At 45.0% G+C, this 19,334-nt stretch overlaps 2 protein-coding genes across 6 annotated transcripts in view; both read right to left on the bottom strand.

The window, feature by feature from the left end:
- The window catches only part of LOC105904770 (MOB kinase activator 2-like), a 51,092-nt gene extending 43,395 nt beyond the window's left edge, over positions 1–7,697 (bottom strand). The window contains exon 1 of the mRNA XM_012832705.3: positions 7,230–7,697. Coding sequence (XP_012688159.1) covers positions 7,230–7,246 — 17 coding nt within the window. The 5' untranslated portion in view covers positions 7,247–7,697. The remainder of the gene's footprint in view (positions 1–7,229) is intronic.
- Positions 7,698–12,810: 5,113 nt separating this feature from the next.
- Positions 12,811–19,334, bottom strand: part of dusp8a (dual specificity phosphatase 8a) — a 46,337-nt gene continuing 39,813 nt past the window's right edge. For all 5 annotated transcript variants that reach the window (XM_012832706.3, XM_031565445.2, XM_031565443.2 and 2 more), the window contains 4 exons: positions 17,827–17,993; positions 17,193–17,352; positions 16,677–16,800; positions 12,811–16,502 (listed from right to left, as the gene is read on the bottom strand). In XM_012832706.3, the coding sequence (XP_012688160.2) occupies positions 15,317–16,502; positions 16,677–16,800; positions 17,193–17,352; positions 17,827–17,993 (1,637 nt within the window). In that variant the 3' untranslated portion in view covers positions 12,811–15,316. The remainder of the gene's footprint in view (positions 16,503–16,676; positions 16,801–17,192; positions 17,353–17,826; positions 17,994–19,334) is intronic.

Genomic DNA, 19,334 nt, shown 5'->3' on the forward strand with positions numbered 1-19,334 from the left:
TCCGCCCAACAATCCCTCAGCTCTCTCTATCTTCAACTACCGTCTCGGTCTCTTCTATCTAACTGACTTGCAGACACGCGACAGTTTCGTGCCATGGGTCAACGCGCACTGGAAGTAAACAAAGTTGCGTTAACTGCGTTCAAATATTTTATTGCATTAATCTTGGCCACAATAATCTCATAGAATAACGTGTTAACTTTGACAGCCCTAAAATAAATAAATTACACGCACACTACGCAACAGAACATGCATTAGTTTTAATCGATGAAAAAATAATTTCATCGAGGAAATTCTTAATGATCAATTAATCGATCGTCGATTAATTATGCCCATCCCTAACACAGACACACACAGACACAGACACAGACACAGACACAGACACACACACACACACACGCACACGCACACGCACGCGCACACACACAAACACACACACACACACACACAAACACACAGACACAGACACAGACACAGACACAGACACGCACACGCACACGCACACGCACACACAAACACAAACACAAACACAAACACACAGACACAGACACAGACACAGACACAGACACAGACACAGACACAGACACACACAAACACAAACACACACACACAGACACAGACACAGACACACAGACACACAGACACACAGACACACAGACACACTAGGGCTGGGCGGTATGACGGTATATACCGTGCAACGGTAGAAATGTGTCTACCGGGAGAGATTTGGCCATACCGTTTCAACCGCGGTATACTCTTATTTTGAAATCCAATCGATTTATTTTTAGATAATGACCTCCGAACTATACTTCATCCCTCTTATTATACAGTAACTCACCAAAACAATAGACATTCCTCCAAAAATACCTCTTTAACGATTTTGTAGCCGTTTTGTGATTTCTGCTGAGAAATAAAATAGAACTCTAAAGTTTCAGGTGTTGCGTAGCAACCCATTACTTCCCGTTACGTTAAATGACCGGACTACTTGCGGAATGATATGAAAGATGGTCAGCGGTCATTACATTTTCGCAGCAGTGAAAATAAAGAAATTACAGACCTGCGAACGTTGGGGTGGCCCATTCAAATCAACGGAACTTTTTTGAACATTCTGAAGAGCCGTATAATACAATACCCAGTAAAAATTTTAAGCACATAACCTGCAAGGACTGTCATGCCTACTTGTTGAGTAATCCTCGACTGTTGGGCAAGATTCAATATACTGAAAAATATGGACTGAAAAGTGTCTAGTGTAGGCATTTATTTTTCAGTATTTCAAAGTGAATGAGCTGTGAGAGCACAAGAACAGTGAGCGTCTAGCAGCGATTATCATATACATGTATGTATGTCAACGGCGATTACGGCCAAACCAACGAGATTCTAAGTAATATGGAGACAAAACTTTTTTTGCTACTCCACGTAGATCATAATGAATTGAATATAAAAACGACTCAGTGAAATCGGTTGAGAAATATAAACGCTATCTATAGTGCTTTTTATCCAGAAAAACTGCAGCTCCATCATTTACTTGCGTCTGTTTACAGACCAGTCATCACCTCGTCATCACGTTAGCACGTCGCAGCAACGGGCTGAGGCGGTCAATGGACCGTCTATGTATATATGTCTATGTGTAATGGCCAACTTCTTAATTTTTTTATTTTAATACGTGGCCATATAAAGAAAATATCTCATCATTATTGCGTTAACATATGGACACACATTGAAAAGAAAGTTGTAACACTTGAGTTATCTTCTGAAAGTACATTAAAGAACCACTGAAACATAAGCACTGGACTAAATGCCACAGAAAGATTTTTCCTTTTTCTTTTTTTTTTTTTACATACACTTTGCTTTTATTTTACTATTTAAAGATTCAATGGATTCTATTGCTTAGGCCAATAGCCTATTGAGGCAGTATTGTTTCTGCACCTTAGTGTTCTTAAGGGTCAATAAATAAATGTCTGTGGACACATTTCGCCACCGCTGAAGTGTCCTCTTTTTCAAAAACCCAAATCTGGTCACCCTACGTATAATAAACCGTGATATATACCGTAACCGTGATATAAAATTACAAATACCGTGATAGAAGATTTTGGTCATATCGCCCACCCCTAAGACACACACACACAGACACGCACGCACACACACACACACACACACACACACACACACACTGGGGTTGTGGTGGCACTCAGCCAGAGCACTTTGCCAGTTGGGGAAAGGACAACAACTCATTGGCAGCAGTCTTTGGAAGCTGACTGAATTTGCCTGATAATTAAGCAACTACACAACTGCCATGCCTAAATCCTGCTCCCCTACACCAGCTGTGGCACTTTGTTTGATAGGATGAGAAGTTGACCTTTAAGACACACCACGATGCAGTTTTGTCCCGACACACACTTCTCACAGTAATGAATGAACACACACACACACACACACACACACACACACACACACACACACAGAGAGACACACACACACACACACACACACACACACACAGAGACACACACACACACACACACACACACACACACACACCCCTTCATTAGCAAAGCATGCAAATGCCTAACAGCCTCTCATTCCATCACAGAAGAAGATGAGAGGCTACATGTACACACACACACACACACACAGACAGACAGACAGACACACACACACAAACAGACAGACAGACAGACAGACAGACACACACACAGGCAGACAGACAGACAGACAGACAGACAGACACACACACACACACACACACACACATAGCCACTGGGCCTTTGGTGCTCATTGTGCGCCATAATCAGCACTCAACCACCAGATGACACGATCTGGACAGAAGCTCTGGGGGAAATGAGAACTCTTGGCCCAAAGTGATGCGGGGCTGAGCTCACACGATGAGAAGGCAGACCCAGGCGGAACACGCACGGAGCAACAACTCCCTGGCGACTACCCGATGCCTCCACCCTCCAGCTCCGAAGGCTTGCGTGGGTCTACGGGGCAGCGGAGTACATATTTGGCCAAGCACGCAAACGTCCAAGTGCATCAGCATTGTTGACCAGCACACAGCAAACGCAAAACAACACGGGACTAGGGCCTGTGATCCACAGGAAGCAATCTTCTTGAGCCCGAAGAAAACAACACTGGCTCTCAGACCATCCTAACTTCCCAACAAGACAGTACAGTTCATTACTGTTTATTATTACTTTTCATACAGAACAATTCCCATGTTTAAATAATTAAAAGAACAATAATATCATAACATTTCATACAACCCAGTAATAAATAAAGACAAAGTATTTGTCAAGCCTAAAATGGCTTATTTGGGGTTTGCCAATTCCACTCTCTCCCACTGTCCTCCGGGCGAATTTGAGGAGGGGAGGAGTCCGCCTCCAGATGTGATTGCAAATAGTCCGTGTAGGAGAGCAGCTTGGGATGTTCTGAGGACACACTGCTGCCTGCGCTACCAGCTACTGACCGGACTGAACACAGAAACTCTGTGGAAATTTACTGCAGAAGGTCTGCAGAGAGAGTGTCTGCCAAACGAGCCAAAAGTCATCATGTGAACGTGTGAGGAACAGTAATTGCAAGCCCACAATGCACTGCCTCTCAGACATGCAGCCTAAGCAGCAGGCTCTTCGTAGGGGTTAGCCTTCCAGACTTCCCCACATCCAATAAATGTCATGTTCAATAGCGCCTTGGCACCACCCCCATCATCATCAGGATTAAAATAAGTTTAATTTGTGTACCCAATGAATGTGACTTTTCCCCACATCAAGACTCAAGTAACTACATGTGACATGGAAGAAGCTTAGCCTAGATTTCATCAAAAGATGGGCTGAATAACTGAGCTAGACAGATTCGTTTTCTTTCAGGGTTTCAGATCAAACTTCTGAACTGGAAACCACGAGCAGCAACCTGAGAAACTCTGAGGATCAAACAAGCTGTGGAGTCTCACTTTCATTACACCTCATCAGCCTGACACTGCGCTCAGTTACAGCTGCACTGGTGGAGAAGTGGTTATGTCCTGACAACTTCTGAAGGGAGTTTCAGAACACAAAAGAAATGTCTCATGAGAAACTAACGATTAGACACGTTGAGCTAAGGGGATCTAGCAGTGTTATCTGACCTCCTCCAGCTAATAAAAACTAAACACAACTAAAAACATCCATTGAAAGCTGAGGTGCTTTCACTTCTAGGCCTACATCTAGTCTTAACCCTGAGATGAAGGAAAGTTCTGAACAAACATCTGACCTTTATAAATACCTCCCTGCCTGATATACCACTATGGCCCAACCACTGTCAAAAATCTGCAGTTTTGGCGCTGGAAGGCTAAGGCTAATTATCTGAGTTCAAGCTGTCTGACAGCTGCATGTAGCCATACAGGCAGGTGTGCTGGGAGAAAGCCACACTATGGGCAAGCATCTCCGTAACCTTGAGAGGTTCATAGCCTGGGGAAACTAGAGAGCCACAGCATCCGTTAGAGCCCTAATGGTGACAGCGGACCAGACATGCCTAGTTATTAGAGGGGAGGGAAAGAAGGCACTGCATTCAGTACAGACTGGTGCAAATGACTCAACCAAGCTTTGGCCCCAAAAGTAGTGGCCTAGTGAGAGCAGCTGGATGAAATGTAGCCTAATTGTCTGGCCTTAATTGAATCACCTCCGCATAATGAATGAAAAATGCCATGGGAGGAAAGGAGACGATTTAAAAGAGGCAAGTCACTTAGCCACTCGCAGACACATCAATTATTACTCATCTAAAATGCTGTGACGGTAAGAGACATCTCATTTCCATACAATGCAATTTCGAACTTTACCCAAAGCCTGCACTTAGAACTCCTTCATTTGCTTTTAGCCATTCTTTTCAAAGTCAAAGTGTTTATTATCGCATACACCAAATTTCTTCAGCGCAGCGAAATTCTTATGACTTGGCAGCCGACAACTACGCAGTAGACGGCATACAAGCATGTTTTTCCTCAATGACATGGGCCTCTCAATGGTGTACTGCTATCTGAGCATGAGGCTGTGTTGACATGTTCGTCTCTGATAATAGGAGACCGGTTCGGGGGTTAATGTCTGTCTACAGACAGATTGTGTTCATGCACTAACAGAGCAGGAACAGGACATAGTCTATACTAAGTCTATTACTGTAATCACAAGAATATTTTTTGTCCGAGGTCACAAGAATGCCTGGCACAGGAGTAAACCCCCAAATATGGCACACAGAGACTGTGCTGTGCTAAAAGCATGTCAGTGTGTATCTCACCAGTTTTCAGAAAAGCAAACAAGCTTGCATCTTCATCATCTCACATCTTCATTTTCAACCCATCCATGACTTGGCAGTCAATGACCTGGCCTTTTTCAACCTGTCACACCTGAGAGCGAGGACCAAACGAGAACACATTCACACACTAACCGGAAATACAAAACATGTTTGGCCTCCAGATGCTGCGACAAGAACCATCCTTACTTGTGTTGAACTTGTATTGTGAAGGCTACAACCTTAAATTTACACCTCATCAGAGGACCTTTCTGATCTTCCCACACCAAAAGACCTCCATTACGTGTAGTCACGGCAACTCCCATGCACCCCCAGTGCTATCCTGGCCACTGTTTAACTAATTACCATATCCCGCGTTCCTAACACCTGGTCGTTTGCTACAACATCTCCAATTGTCACAGAGAGAATTTAAGGCTGTTTGTGAATTTCGAGTTATGTGCAAATATATATGAATGTAGTATATTCATGTTTGGTCTTTAATTGATCCTTGTGATGTGTGCAGCAGTCTGGTCATGGTTTCAGTGCAATATGAAGTACCTGTCATAGTTACATTATTTGAATAGAGTGTTCACTTTAGTTCTGCATATTAATCATCTTCCAGGACACCTCTGTGCTATTCAGCTGCAAAAAGACAACCAAACGGCTACTTGAGCCACAGGGCATGGACTTAAGACACAGGACAATACCATTGGATTGGTTGGTGTAAATGTATGGAAATGGAGGTTATGGTATTTAACCAACCATTTTAAGATATTTAGCCTCAAACTCTTTCCCGCTGATTTTCTCTATCTCTTTTGCTCTTCCTCTTACTATCTTACTCACTCTCTTTCTTTCTGTCTTTCTCTCAATTTCCACCTTATCTCCCCCCATTCCATCTCTTTATCTTATTCACTCATTCTGATTGGGATTCGTTTCTCTACATTTTATGCATTGATGGGTTATCAGGTTTATTTTCGCCATTCAAGGGTATTTGGTTTAACTGGCATCCAACCTGTTTATTCAATTGTTATTTGCTTCTCCATTTGGTTTTTCACCTTACATTCGGTTTGGTTGATGAGTGGGTTTTGGTCGTTTATTGTATTAATAGTAATAAACTGCCCGTTTATTTTAACTAATCCTGTACCATGCCATTACTGTGACACTATCTTATATAATGCTGGGTAACATTGGAGGCCATTTAATAATTTCATGGAGTTAATCATGGATTAATCTTATTTTCCGCGATATGTACCACTCTAATGCATTCTTCTGTCTGATAAAATTCGGACACGTTTAAGCCTTACAGCCGACCGTCTTGCACAGGTCATGAAGACTGTTAGCAGAGGTATCAGCTTGCTTATTGTGACTTTGGCAGAGCAACCGCCTAACCAGTGACTGAATTTTAATAAATGAACCTTCTAGCTGCCCTGAACAGATGACATTTGAATTGACTTGCATTGACTTGTGCTGTAGTTGTGTGTGTGTGTGTGTGTGTGTTCTGTCAGATTCTGGAGAAGGCCCTTCTCAGATAGAGAGAGAGGATGGCCTATCACTGAATAGTTGAAATGTCTCCCGGCCAACGAGATGACATGCGAAAGCGAAATGAAAAGTGACACGCCACAGTACTATTGAGAGAATCTGATTTATAAATAAACAAGCCTGCGTAACGGTCTCCTACCACTACCAAAGAAGTGTTTAAGCGACCTTGGTTAGGAAATATACTTTAGAACAGACCGGGAGTACAGGAGAACGGGAGAAGTGTCAACGGTTCTGTTCCACGAACAACTAGCTTACTGAAAGTGACATTAGGCTCTCGATATCAGCTTGATTTGGGGAGTGAAGGGGTGGATGATTATGCACGACACGGCGGTCACATTTTAGGTAGGCTACTTTGCGGCTGTCATCGCTGTCAGTGGCGAAATGTTGCCCGGAAATACTGCACCCAAACAGCGGGTAGAAAGCTGTCACTCAGAAATTACACTTACCCCATTAGCCAGTCCATGTTTACGGCCAAGGATAAATCCACGGAGCTGGACGCGACCCCTCGGATAGCCTACTTTATTCGGCCACCTCCAGTTGTATCCCGGATCAAATCCTCTTCCTAGCAGCCACTGGTCTTTGACGGCGAGAAATTCTGGATACCCCCGTTAGTTACAGATTCAGGGCTCGGTTAACATGAGGACATGAGTGGTTCAGTAACGTTAATAGTTGGCTGTTCCACAAGCGGACTGCATTGACTTTGAGATGAAAGACGGTTGTGAACAGGGCAACGGTTACGAGCAAGAAAATAAATTCAGCTCAATAATAGCGCTGCCGCGACAGCTTGCCAGTGGGCCGAACCTCCCTTACAAGTAACAGGGCTGGATGTGTCTCCTCGGATGCCGCTAGTCCGTGATCTGTCATGGACCCTAGCGTTGACTCTTGAGCCCCTACCGATGCAGTTACGGTCTACTCTACTGCTTCATGTAGGGAATCCGGAAGTAAACACAGAATCGACCCCCACCTTCGCTTCCGTGGATGAGTTCCGTCCCATAGAAGGCTCAGCATATAGGATTCATGGGATATGTAGTTTAACGTCGACTGTTAACCTGGTCCCTGGTGATGGTAACCTACTCAGGCCTATGTTGGTTTGGTAACAATTTAACGATGAAAATGTGTTTATTTGCGGTGATTAGTAGTAGGCCTACGAAATTGATTTGAGAAAATCAAGCAGCATAATAAAAACTCTTTACAGGCTGCAGGGCTATCCTATACATGCCAATTGGCTTTCATCCTGAACATCCTACTTTGTAGCCTAATTTTGTATTACCACCTCTGCAACTGCTGTTTGCTGCGCGTAAAATTCGCCGTTTTGTTGGCAACATATTCTGAAGAATATAGGCCTATTCAGTGGTGTACAACGGGCATAACGGACAAATCCCGGTGGGCCACTGGCCCTTCAAAAGAAAGTTCTCACCGGTCTCCCTTTGATGGAAAGAAATTCGCCCACCACCACGATGCAAACACCGAGACACCCACATTTAACCTGCAAAAAGCAGATGTCTCTCACCTGTTCCATAGTTTGAACAAGCGGACATTATTACCGCTGAGTGGGGCGTTTTCACCCGTGTCGGTATGTTTGTTGGTTTGTTTGTCAACAGGATTACGCCAAAATTGCTGGCCCGATTGTCATAAAACTTAGTGGAAAGGAGCTAGTAAGAAAGAAGCTAGTAAGATATATTTTGGAACGGATCTGACTCATTTAGTTTCGCTTTTGCCAGCTTTGTTAAAGTTAAACTTTGTTAAACATTTTCAAATTAATTTCATAAATCAGTTCAACTTAAATATTAAATCAGTTAACCATTTTTAATGTTGTTTGATTAGAGCTTGTGTTAAAAACATTTAAATATTTGTAACTTCTCACTGGGTGAGGGTACAATTTCCATGTAAGGCGCATGTCCGTTGTATTAATGATTAGGCTAACTATCACTTCTAATAGGGTAAGCGGAAGCTCTGACCATATTATAAGTTGGCTATAAACTAATCTCCAAATAGTTAGTTACAGTGGGGAAAATAAGTATTTGAACCCCTGCCGATTTCGCAAGTTTGGCCACTTGCAAAGAAATGTGTGATCTATAATTGTAATGGTAGGTGTATTTTAACAGTGAGAAATATAATATCAACAAACAAATCCAGAAAACTGCATTTTATAACATTTATGACTTTATTTGTATTTGATGCAGAAAATAAGTTTTTGAACCCCCAAGCAAACAGCAAGAATTCTGGCTCCCAATGACCAGTTATGTGCCCAAGAAGCACACAGATTAGTCCTCATTAGGCCTAACAAGGTACACCTCATCTCAACTGGTGACGTGTATAAAAGAAACCTGTCCAAAGAATCATACTTCACACCTTCAACCTCACCACCATGGGCAAGACCAAAGAGTTGACCAAGGACGTCAGAGATAAGATTCTAGACCTGCACAAGGCTGGAATGGGTTACAAAACCATCGGCAAGCAGCTTGGTGAGAAGCAGACAACTATTGGTGCGATTATTCGTTAATGGAAGCAACACCAAACAACTGTCAATCGCTCTAGGTCTGGGGCTCCATGCAAGATATCCCCTCGTGCGGTATCGGTGATCATCCGAAAGGTGCCGAATAACCCCAGAACTACAGAGGGGGAGCTTGTGAATGATCTCAAGGCAGCTGGGACCACAGTCACCAAGAAAACCATTGGCAACACACTACGCCGTAATGGTTTTTTATATAGTGTATTGTTAAGGTTTCTCCTCTGTTTTTCACCCCCAACCCTAACCTCTGTTGCTGAAACTCTGAGGGCCCCAGGGGGGCCTGCCTAACTCTTTGAGAACCACTGAGTAGGTTACAGGCTACTATGCTGTAAGAGCGCTGCTATACTTAATTTGACCAGTAGTTGGTTGTTTAGGGTTTTTATTACGTCTTTTCGCCCTCAACCACAACCCCTTTCTGTAACTCCACGCCCCCCTGGGGACTCGCCCCAGACTTTGGGAACCACTTTTTTAGATGACTCTATTCAGTTATACTCCCTTGCGGACGTGCACTGCATACGCCATTTGGATATGGGGATTTTGGGACTACTTATAATGTTCAGGCTGGGCCCTTGGTGTCCACAGTAGAGGAGAGCAGGACATTCGTAAATGGTGCAACATCAAAGGGAAGAGTCGAGAAGAATTATACGCACTCATAGGAGCTAGAGTAGCAGGAAACCTTTGTAGGACAGGTAAAACATCATATGAATTTGTGGGTGTGCTGTTGAATGTCTTTGGAGCCGATCATATCAACAGAAATTCTGACATGTGTTGTGATGGCAAGCCACTTAGGCCATCATTTGTCCAACACACATCAGTGCATGTTATAGAAATATTTAAACTGTAAAACTGTCCTTTTAAATGACTAAATATGACGTGTTGAATTAATAAAAGCCCAGCGCAGTTCACACCACCAAAGTGTAATCATTGCTGTGGTCCTGACGTTATGATAAATTAATTATTTGTATTCACGGTCTGTGTGGTGTTGAGCATACATGTATAGACTAGACATAGCCATTTGTTAAATGATCGCCTACCTACGCAATGCCCTTCTTTGTGCGTGTAAGAACCTGAGGTGCGCATCTATCAAATTAGGGCCCCTAGGCTGCTATGACTAAATGCAGGCCGCATTTCTGGAAACAGCCCAAGGCAAAGTGAAGCCTGCTGACAAGGATCTTTGCTAAGAGCAGATTTCGAGTGATGCAGGGCAGACAAGGTCATTTCCTGAAAACCATCACCTGACTGTGGCCTTCGAGATTCGGATCAATACAGATATAGAATACATTAAACGAAGGGAGTGCTCCCGGCTCCAGCGCGCTCCCGTTTTGACCTTCACTACACAGGAATCAGATTCCCATCGAAAATTCTTCTAGGCCAGCTAGTATGCGCAAGGAAAATTGCTTGTTATTCCAGAAACTTCTCTGAGATATAGAGTAGCCTATGGTGGGAAGTTGAGCAGTACACTCTAGCAGTAGGCAATAACCCTGTACATATTGGTACTACGGGGGGGGAACATTTTGAAATGAAAACAGTAGATGGCAGTGTTTCACCTATTATCAGGGCAACACAGAGCTTGAACTTGCATGCATTGCATGTACAATGGTTTGATAAATTCAGTTATGCAGCAGTTATACAGTTATCCGTAATGTGCCAACATGTGTACCCTTTTAAGCGGTTACATAATGGGTACAATTAGCAATATCGCGGCAATGATTAGAACTACAATGAGTAAATCTGCTTTAAAAAGATCTACTCATTTGACAATTACAGTTTAGGCGGTGTGTTCTCACAGAGTTTTACTAAATAGACGTATTACTAATTACATTACTAAATAATGTTTCAAAATTATATTGGCGACAGAAACTTCATCTGGTGTTAAAAATCTCATTCATTCTTGGTCTTGTGTGGTTGTCTGGTTTGGAACTGGGGTTGGATGAGAAAGTAGGCAAAAGGACAAAAGGACAAGAGACCACCGCTCACAAACGTGTGGTATGCAGTGGTGATGTAATCTGATTGGCCCATGTATGACCTTTATGATCTGGGGTCAATCAATCCCCTCATACTGCCGCACAGACATGCGCATGGACACATGTGTGATGTGTGTGTTTGTGTGGATGGTGCCGTAAATGAGTTTTCTGCCAGCTCTACACGTAAATAATTAAAGTAGCAATTGCTTGTTACAAACAAAGAGGAGATGCTCTATCATTCCATCTGATTCATGCAGCGCTATGAATTTTGAACAAGAGAGGAAACTGAATCAGTGGGATTAGCGGAACAAAGGGTGACGAAAGCCACTCACGTTTGGGAACAGACCACTGGAGGCCAAGAGACGAAACCAACACAGAGCCCAGACAGTGGGAAAAAATTCCACAGCGAGAGTCAAGGGACTCTTTTCTCTTTCCCACAAAACCGAGACCCCTTTGGGCTTCGTAAGATTCCCTGCCTCTCTCTCTCTCTCACTGTCTCTCTGGTTTCACTGTGACCTGGAAGTACATGCTTGTGGCTGCCGCTCCAGGGTACTGGGTGTGGATCTGTTAGAACTGTGGCTGCTTTGGTGCTTTGTCTCATTGCCCAAGGTTCTGTTGGTAGACTCTGTTTTGTGTGGTGTGCTGTCTTTCTTTGTGTCTAGTCATTCACTGTCCTGTGACGTGACGTATAATGTAAGGGGCATTCCACAACAAACTCCTCTGGTTCATCTGCCCTTTTCCTAAGGTAACAGACAATGAAGCGGGCACTCTGCTGGGGCCAGGGGCCAGGGGCCATGTAAGTCTATAGGTGGCCCCCAGTCTCTAGCGTTTCTATCACTTCAACAGAATTCAACCCAACCCTGACAGGTGTCTGAGTCACAACATCTTAACACAAGACATCATTACAGCTCAGCATTTCTCTAGAAGAGCTCTTAAAAGGTGTTAGATATGGATGTGTTATATAATGGTTGAGGCTTAGAAGGTCTTACCTTGGCTGAACTAATCTCATATCGGCTGGCCTTGGTGCGCAATTATAGATTAGCTATTTGCTCCCTCTGGTCCTTTTCTCAGAAGGCCAATGTCAGAGCAACAGTTTTTTTTGTATGTTAAAGTTAATATATTATCTTGCATTTATATTTAAGTATACTCATATTAGGTATACTATACAGACTACTTAGATCATATTAAGTGGATGAACATGAACAAGAGTGCCCTATACATTGGTTTTTGTTATTTAAATGTATTTGGAGATTGCTCAGTTACATCCAACTCCTCATCTGCATATTTTTTTCATATAGTCTCTGTCTAACTTCATAATGTAATAGAAGTAATGGAAGTATGAAAGTAATCTAAGTTCCAACTTTCTGTTAAACATACCATCTACTAAATCTGTCTTGTCTAACACTGCGAGTATAGGTTGTCTCAATAATTCAATTATATTGTAGACGCTATCAGGTCATGTACTACAATGCTTTTGACAGTAAGATCAGTAAGTGGTGATTATGAGACAGAATGTGATGTTGAGGCGTGATTGAAAACAGAGGCAGGTTCTTGGTATTTTCTCATGTTTGTATTTTTGATTCATTTTCACAAAAAACAGTTACAAGGGGAGGAAAAAAAGCATTTCAATAGAACCTGAGGTATTTTGCTTCAAGCAGCCTAATGTATAAGGATTTTCTCTTAAAAAGATACCTAAAGTAATCCTTTTTTCTAGGTGTTGTTTCTATGTACATACAATAATAATAATAATAATAATAATAATAATAATGATAAAAACAATTTAAGCAATAACGACATCCTGCATCTTTTCTTTACATGTATTAAATAATTATAACAACTTTAAAAACATAGAAGGAAAGAAAGACTCAGTAATGTCTTGCACAGGGAGAAATGGGAGAAATCTGGATTAGAATTTACAGCAGCACAAAAGGTCAAAAGTTGCCATACAGAAAAGCTAACATAAAGGTACACAAATAAATACCCCTTCTTGCCCAGTGGGCAGCAACACATTTCACATTTACACTGACAGGCCCTATGTACTACACTCGCTTTAAATCCTTTGGAAATCAATGGAGGGTGAGAGAGAATGAGAGGGAGGGAGAGAGAGAGAGAGATATAGAGATGGGGACATGCACTGTGTTTTGTGCTGAAGTACTGTGCTTGGCTGTGGGCTTGGCGAACTAGCAACTCCCCTGAGAATAGCAGAAGGTGGGTATAGTCTCTGACCAACTGCTCCACGTCACTGGCACGTGGGTCAAGGGTCAGGTCAGTGGTTAAGCTTGTGACTCTCTTTCGACCCTGACCTGAACACTTCCTGACAGTTTGCCAGCAGAGAGACTAGATACGTGTATGTAAAGCTTATGTTTGTTTACGTGTATGTAAAGCTTATGTTTGTTTATTATTTGGATGTGAGACCAGATGGGTGTTTGTTTGTGTGAAAAGGCTAGCCATAACAAAGGATAAAGTTCTTTGCATCGGAGAAGAATCTAGGAGTATATATTTCTAAAGTCGAAGGCTTGACTGTCACTCATTCTCTCCCTCATACACACTCAAACACCCTTTGCACAATAAATAAATGTATAAATATGCAAAGTTTGTCAGGGTGGGGGAACAGAATACCTGTCCCATTTCTCCCTCTCCTCAAGTTATTCTCTTTGTGCTTTTTTCGGAACTCAAATGTCCTCAGAACAATGCAACACAATCAAAAATGACAAAAAAAAACTGAATGCAGATTACACTGGGACACTTCCTTCAGGAACGCAGTCTTTTTAATAATGGTTCACGCACAAAGGCTGGCAAGATCATTCAACTACACCCACAGTCCCTTGGTTGGCCAGGACAATGTGGCATGTAATTACTCTGTTTGTCTCTGAAAGTCATGGTACCCTTTGGAAGGACGGATGACACTCGTCCTTGGAGAAACTGAAAGTGCGTTTACGTATCAGATGAACCCCAGTCACAAGCGCTCTCCCTTGCAGCCGAAGGATACAAACAGGGACAAAAAGGAGAAAAAGCACAGCACTATTGCTTGTCGTTGTGTATCTGTGTGTGAGTGTGTTTTAGAAATACCATCCAGCAAAAGAATTGAGATCAACACAAAAAAACAAACCTTACACAATCATTATATTATTTCTCATTACCAGAATGAAACAAATAGAATAAATTAAAAGTATTGAACCTGGGAGAAACATTACAGTCCATTAAAATAGCTTTTCATATATAGAAGATATATAGTGTCTGTCGATAGGGGTCCAGCAGCTGTTTCGCATGCTCAGTGCTAGGGGGGGATGACTTGAGGAACATCAGGGAGGAGGTGTCGTGCTGCTAACCAACCATAAGGGGACCCCAATCCCCCTTAACCCACCCCCCGAAACCCCTTAAAACCACAGCTAGGTAAATGCTAATACTGGGGGAACACATGATTCAGGGTTGCATCATGGGATAAATCAGGCCATTAATGTATGTATTTCACAAAAGGACCCCACTCAAATTCTTCACTGAAATTCTCATGTGCTTTTGGTTGACGGAGTGGACTGTTACTGAATCACACAAAAAACGTCCTTCATCTGTACACATTGAACGCCAGGAGTCACAGTCACAGGAACATAGCAGTGTGTCTTCACCACACTGTGGCTTTGCCCAAAGCCTGATGGGTGAGAGGGGGGAAGGAGGATCTTGCCCTCTGCCAAGTGCTTCCGAGAGAGAGCCATCTGGATGTCTAGATAGACACACACGACAGGAACTGGAGCCCGAAAGGGCCATGGCCAATCAGGACTTCTTCACCACAGAGACAGAGTCTGCGCGCCATTTCAGAGGGTTCATTCTGTTCAGCTCTCGCTCTCGCTGTCCAGAAATATCCTGTTAAAGTTAAAAGTCCTCACTGTCTGTCAAGAGTCAGGGTCGCATTAAAGCGATCTTTGAAACAACCAAACAAAACAGAAAAAAAGCTCTGTGCATTATAAATTACCCACAAGTCCCTTTCCCCTTCCCTTCACCACCCCCCTTGTGGAGGTCCAGCTCAGGCCCCACTGGGTTGCTCTGTCCTCAGCCTGGCCTGTCAGGACACCTCGATGACCTCCATGCTGCCTGAGAAGCTGGACTGCTTGCTGATCTTGCCCAGCTCCTCGCAGGTGCGCGTCTCTGAGATGCCCTCCTCAAACTCCATCTGGCAGCTCCGCCGCTTGAACTGCTTGTCGGAGGCGCCGGAAGAGCCGGCAGCCACGGCGGGGGCCGCGACGTCTTCGTGCCAGCTGGCCCTGGTGTCCCGCGGCTCGGCCAGTTTCTCCCGAAGACACACCTTGGCTGATGACGACAACGTGGACGATGAGGACGTAGAAGACAAATCGCAGCCACTCGGCAGGCTGCTGCAACCCAGCGCGGCGTAGGCTGAGCCGCTAGCGAAGTCCCCACCGATAGTGCTGCTGCTGCCGCTGCCAATGCCGCCGCTGCCGCTCAACAGATCCGAGGCGCCGTAGAACCAGGGGACGTCGCCGGTGGGCGTGACGGGCGTGACGGGCGTGGTGGCCTGCACTGTGTCCCTGTGCTTGGTCCACATAGGGCCGGAGGGCAGGCCCAGAAACAGGGCTGGCTGCTGCAGGCTCAAGTCCAGGCTGGGGCTCTTGTGCACAGGCAGTGAGCGCCCCGAGCCCAGGGTGTGCACTGGCGAGCTGCCCTCGCTGTTGCCAAAGTGCTTGGACTTCCGCCGTGAGCGCGTCCGGCCCTCCACTGTGGCGGCACCCCCTACCCCCACGCTGGGCGACTCTGCTGAGCCAGGGCTGTCTGAGGCCGGCGAGTAGGCGCACACGCCGTTGGGTGCGCTGGGGCTGTCCAGCTTGCAGAGCTTGGGAACGTCGTCGGAGTGGGCCGGCGGGGGCCGGGCGAGGCCGTTGCTGGGCGTGTACACGGACTTGATGTCCAACGAGAAGGAGCGCTTCAGGCGGTTGGTGTCCAGGATGCGCTCGGCCGACAGGTTGAGGCCGTTGAAGCCCTGCTGGAGGGAGGTGGGCGAGACCAGCTTGGTCTCGGCCTCCAGGCCCCCCGGGGTCTCTTTGGTCTGGCTCTCGCGGGCCGCCTTCTCCTGCCCCGCCGGCTCCCCGGCTGGCAGGACCGACCCGTCCTGGGCCTCCAGACCGGATCTGGACTGTTCCGTGGAGGACAGCAGCCTCAGGCCCTTCTCAAACTCCAGCAGCTGACCCAGGAAGTTAAAGTTGGGTGATATAGAGGGTCTCCTGTCTTTCACAAACCTTTTTGAAAAACACAAAGGAAATAAATAAATAAAAAAATAAATAAAAAAAGAAGATAATCACTACCTATTTACATATAGTGAGTCATTCTTTTGACTGGGACAATGTACCCAGAGGCTGCAAGTGGCCTTTAAACTGTATGTTTAACGCATGGGAGTTTCTGAGAGGCTTTACCGGTATGCATCATCTGATGACAAGCCCATTGTCTTCATGATGTAAGCGATGGCGATGGTTGCCGACCTGGAGATTCCAGCCAGACAATGCACAATAACGCGGCAGTTGGACACCTTGGCTTTGTCTGTTAAAACGAGAGAAGGTGGAGGGCCCAAACGTGAATCACTCATCATACAAAAGACTCCTAAATACTTGTTCATAGCCTGACCCCGCCACTGACGCCAGGTACCTCTCAAATTCCTCTCTTTCTGGAGCCCTTTACAGCTCTCTCTCTCTCTCACACACACACACACACACACACACACACACACACACACACACACACACACACACACACCCCTCAGTGCTACACTGCGTTCCCTTATAAACATTTTCATGTGCTTTCATTGTGCAATGCACACAGCAGACACATTAGTCCGACCATACAGTGCAAGTATTAACAGGCTCTGTGAGTGCTCATGCCCTCTCTGGGAACCCAGGGTATTATTAACACAATAAACTGGGACAGATCCTCACCAATGAATGCATTGGTTTTGTCCAACCATGGAAGCAGCTTCTCGCAGTAGTTGTCATTGACAGGAATGCGCATGAAGTGGCTCTCTAGGATGAACTCAGGCTTGGGGCAGGTGTTACTGGCATTCAGCACATACGTGACGCCATGTTGGGCCATCAGCTCCTGTGAGAGAGAGAGAGAAGAAGGGCTAATTAGAGGTGACAGTTAACAATTATTATTTCTATTGTGTGTGTGTCTCTGTGTGTGTGTGTGTGTGTGTGTGTATGTATGTGTGTGTGTGTGTGTGTGTGTGTGTGTGTGTGTGTGTGTGTGTGTGTGTGTGTGTGTGTGTGTGTGTGTGTGTGTGTGCATGCCTAGACTTGAAACTTAACTGCCACGCCTAGTTCCCACAACTGTATTAAATAGAGATGTTTGCTTAGTGCTTTCCAGTGACTTTTAGGATGTATCACTTACAATCATGCATTCAAAACCATGAAGAAAATAGTCAGTTTCAACAGAAAACTAGTTTGAACACTACCATCAAAATAGTCAACTTCCAAAACAAAACTAGTTTGAACACTAACATTTATCCTTCAGCCTTCTCTCTTTCCTTAAAAGTGCTACCCTGCTTCTGTCCGTGCACCACTCTTTCCTCACCTTGTTGAGTACGTCCTTCTGGGAGCCCAGGTAGAGGTGTGGCAGGATCTGAGTGGGGCCCACGTTGGCCACAGACAGGCAGGGCTGGCTCTGGCTCATGGGCAGGGCCACCACAGGCTTCCCCTCACACAGGCCTGGGAAGCAGGAGGAGAACGCCGCAAAGCCACCTGCACACACAAACACAGAAAACACCCGGGTTAGGAGGTTAGGAGTCTACAAAAACCTACACACACAAACACACACATACATACATATTTAAAAGTCAGGAAAAATAATTTCATATGAAATCTAATACAAAGTAATACTGATGTGAAAAGTATTAGCATAGACGCCGTAGACAGCTGGTAGGGATTCTGGGCGTGTGCCAAGACTGAGCCGCAGAGAGAAGCAGAGAGAAGCAGAGAGCCGCCAGTGAACGTGAGAGACTGCTGTCATTTCCACAGAGACATCCCTGAGAGTGGAAATCAACCAGACAAAAGATCATGGAAAGACCCTTGATTTCCAAAGCATACACAAACAGGCACAGACACACACACACACACACACACACACACACACACACACACACACACACTCTCTGTCTGTCTGTCTCTCTCTCTCTTATATACACACACACACACACACACACACACACACACACACACACACACACTCTCTCTCTGTCTGTCTGTCTCTCTCTCTCTTATATATACACACACACACACACACACACACACACACACACACACACACACACACACACACACACACACACACATACCTTACCAAGACTAAGATAACTATAGGTCTTGTAAAGCAGTGCCTCATCAGTCATCACACCTCACACATAAAAAAAGAAAATGTCCCATAAACTTTCTAAGCAAAACTTCCACAAGCCACGACCCCACAGGCAGGCCAGGGGCCACGACCCTGTGCAGCTGGATCTCTGCAGGAGCCCTGAGTGTGCTGATGTACTGAGCGTGCTCATCTTGGGTGGCTCCAAACAGAAATGGGGCACTCGCGGGCGGGCGGGCGGGCGGGCGGGGTGGGGAATGCTGGGGGATATGGGGGGGTGTCGGGGGCTCTGGCATGCGTCTCTCTCCCGGCTCCCAGCTTCCTGCATGATCTCATCTCCTCTGCTCAGCGCTTGCGTCAGGGCCCAAGAATGAGGGAGACCACAGGTGCAGGCCAAACACACCAAACACACACAGGCCTGTATCAAAAGCCTCAGTGTCAGCCTGACCAAGCACACACACACACACACACACACACACACACACACTCTCTCTCTTTCTCTATCTACACTCACTCAATTTGTGACACAAACACAAACACACAAAGTGTGCAACAAAAACACACACTCTCCCATACAAACACTCACTCACACATGACATATAGTCAAATAGATAAATGCACACAGACATTCACTCACTCACATAAAACACATAACGAAGTAAGGACACAAGCCCTCGGGGTGTCTGTTCGAGCAAGAGAGCTCCAGAGAGGGGCCTACCCTCCAGAGAGGGCTG

The sequence above is a fragment of the Clupea harengus genome, chromosome 3 (genome assembly GCF_900700415.2).
Source record: "Clupea harengus chromosome 3, Ch_v2.0.2, whole genome shotgun sequence".
NCBI classification, from domain to species: domain Eukaryota; kingdom Metazoa; phylum Chordata; class Actinopteri; order Clupeiformes; family Clupeidae; genus Clupea; species Clupea harengus.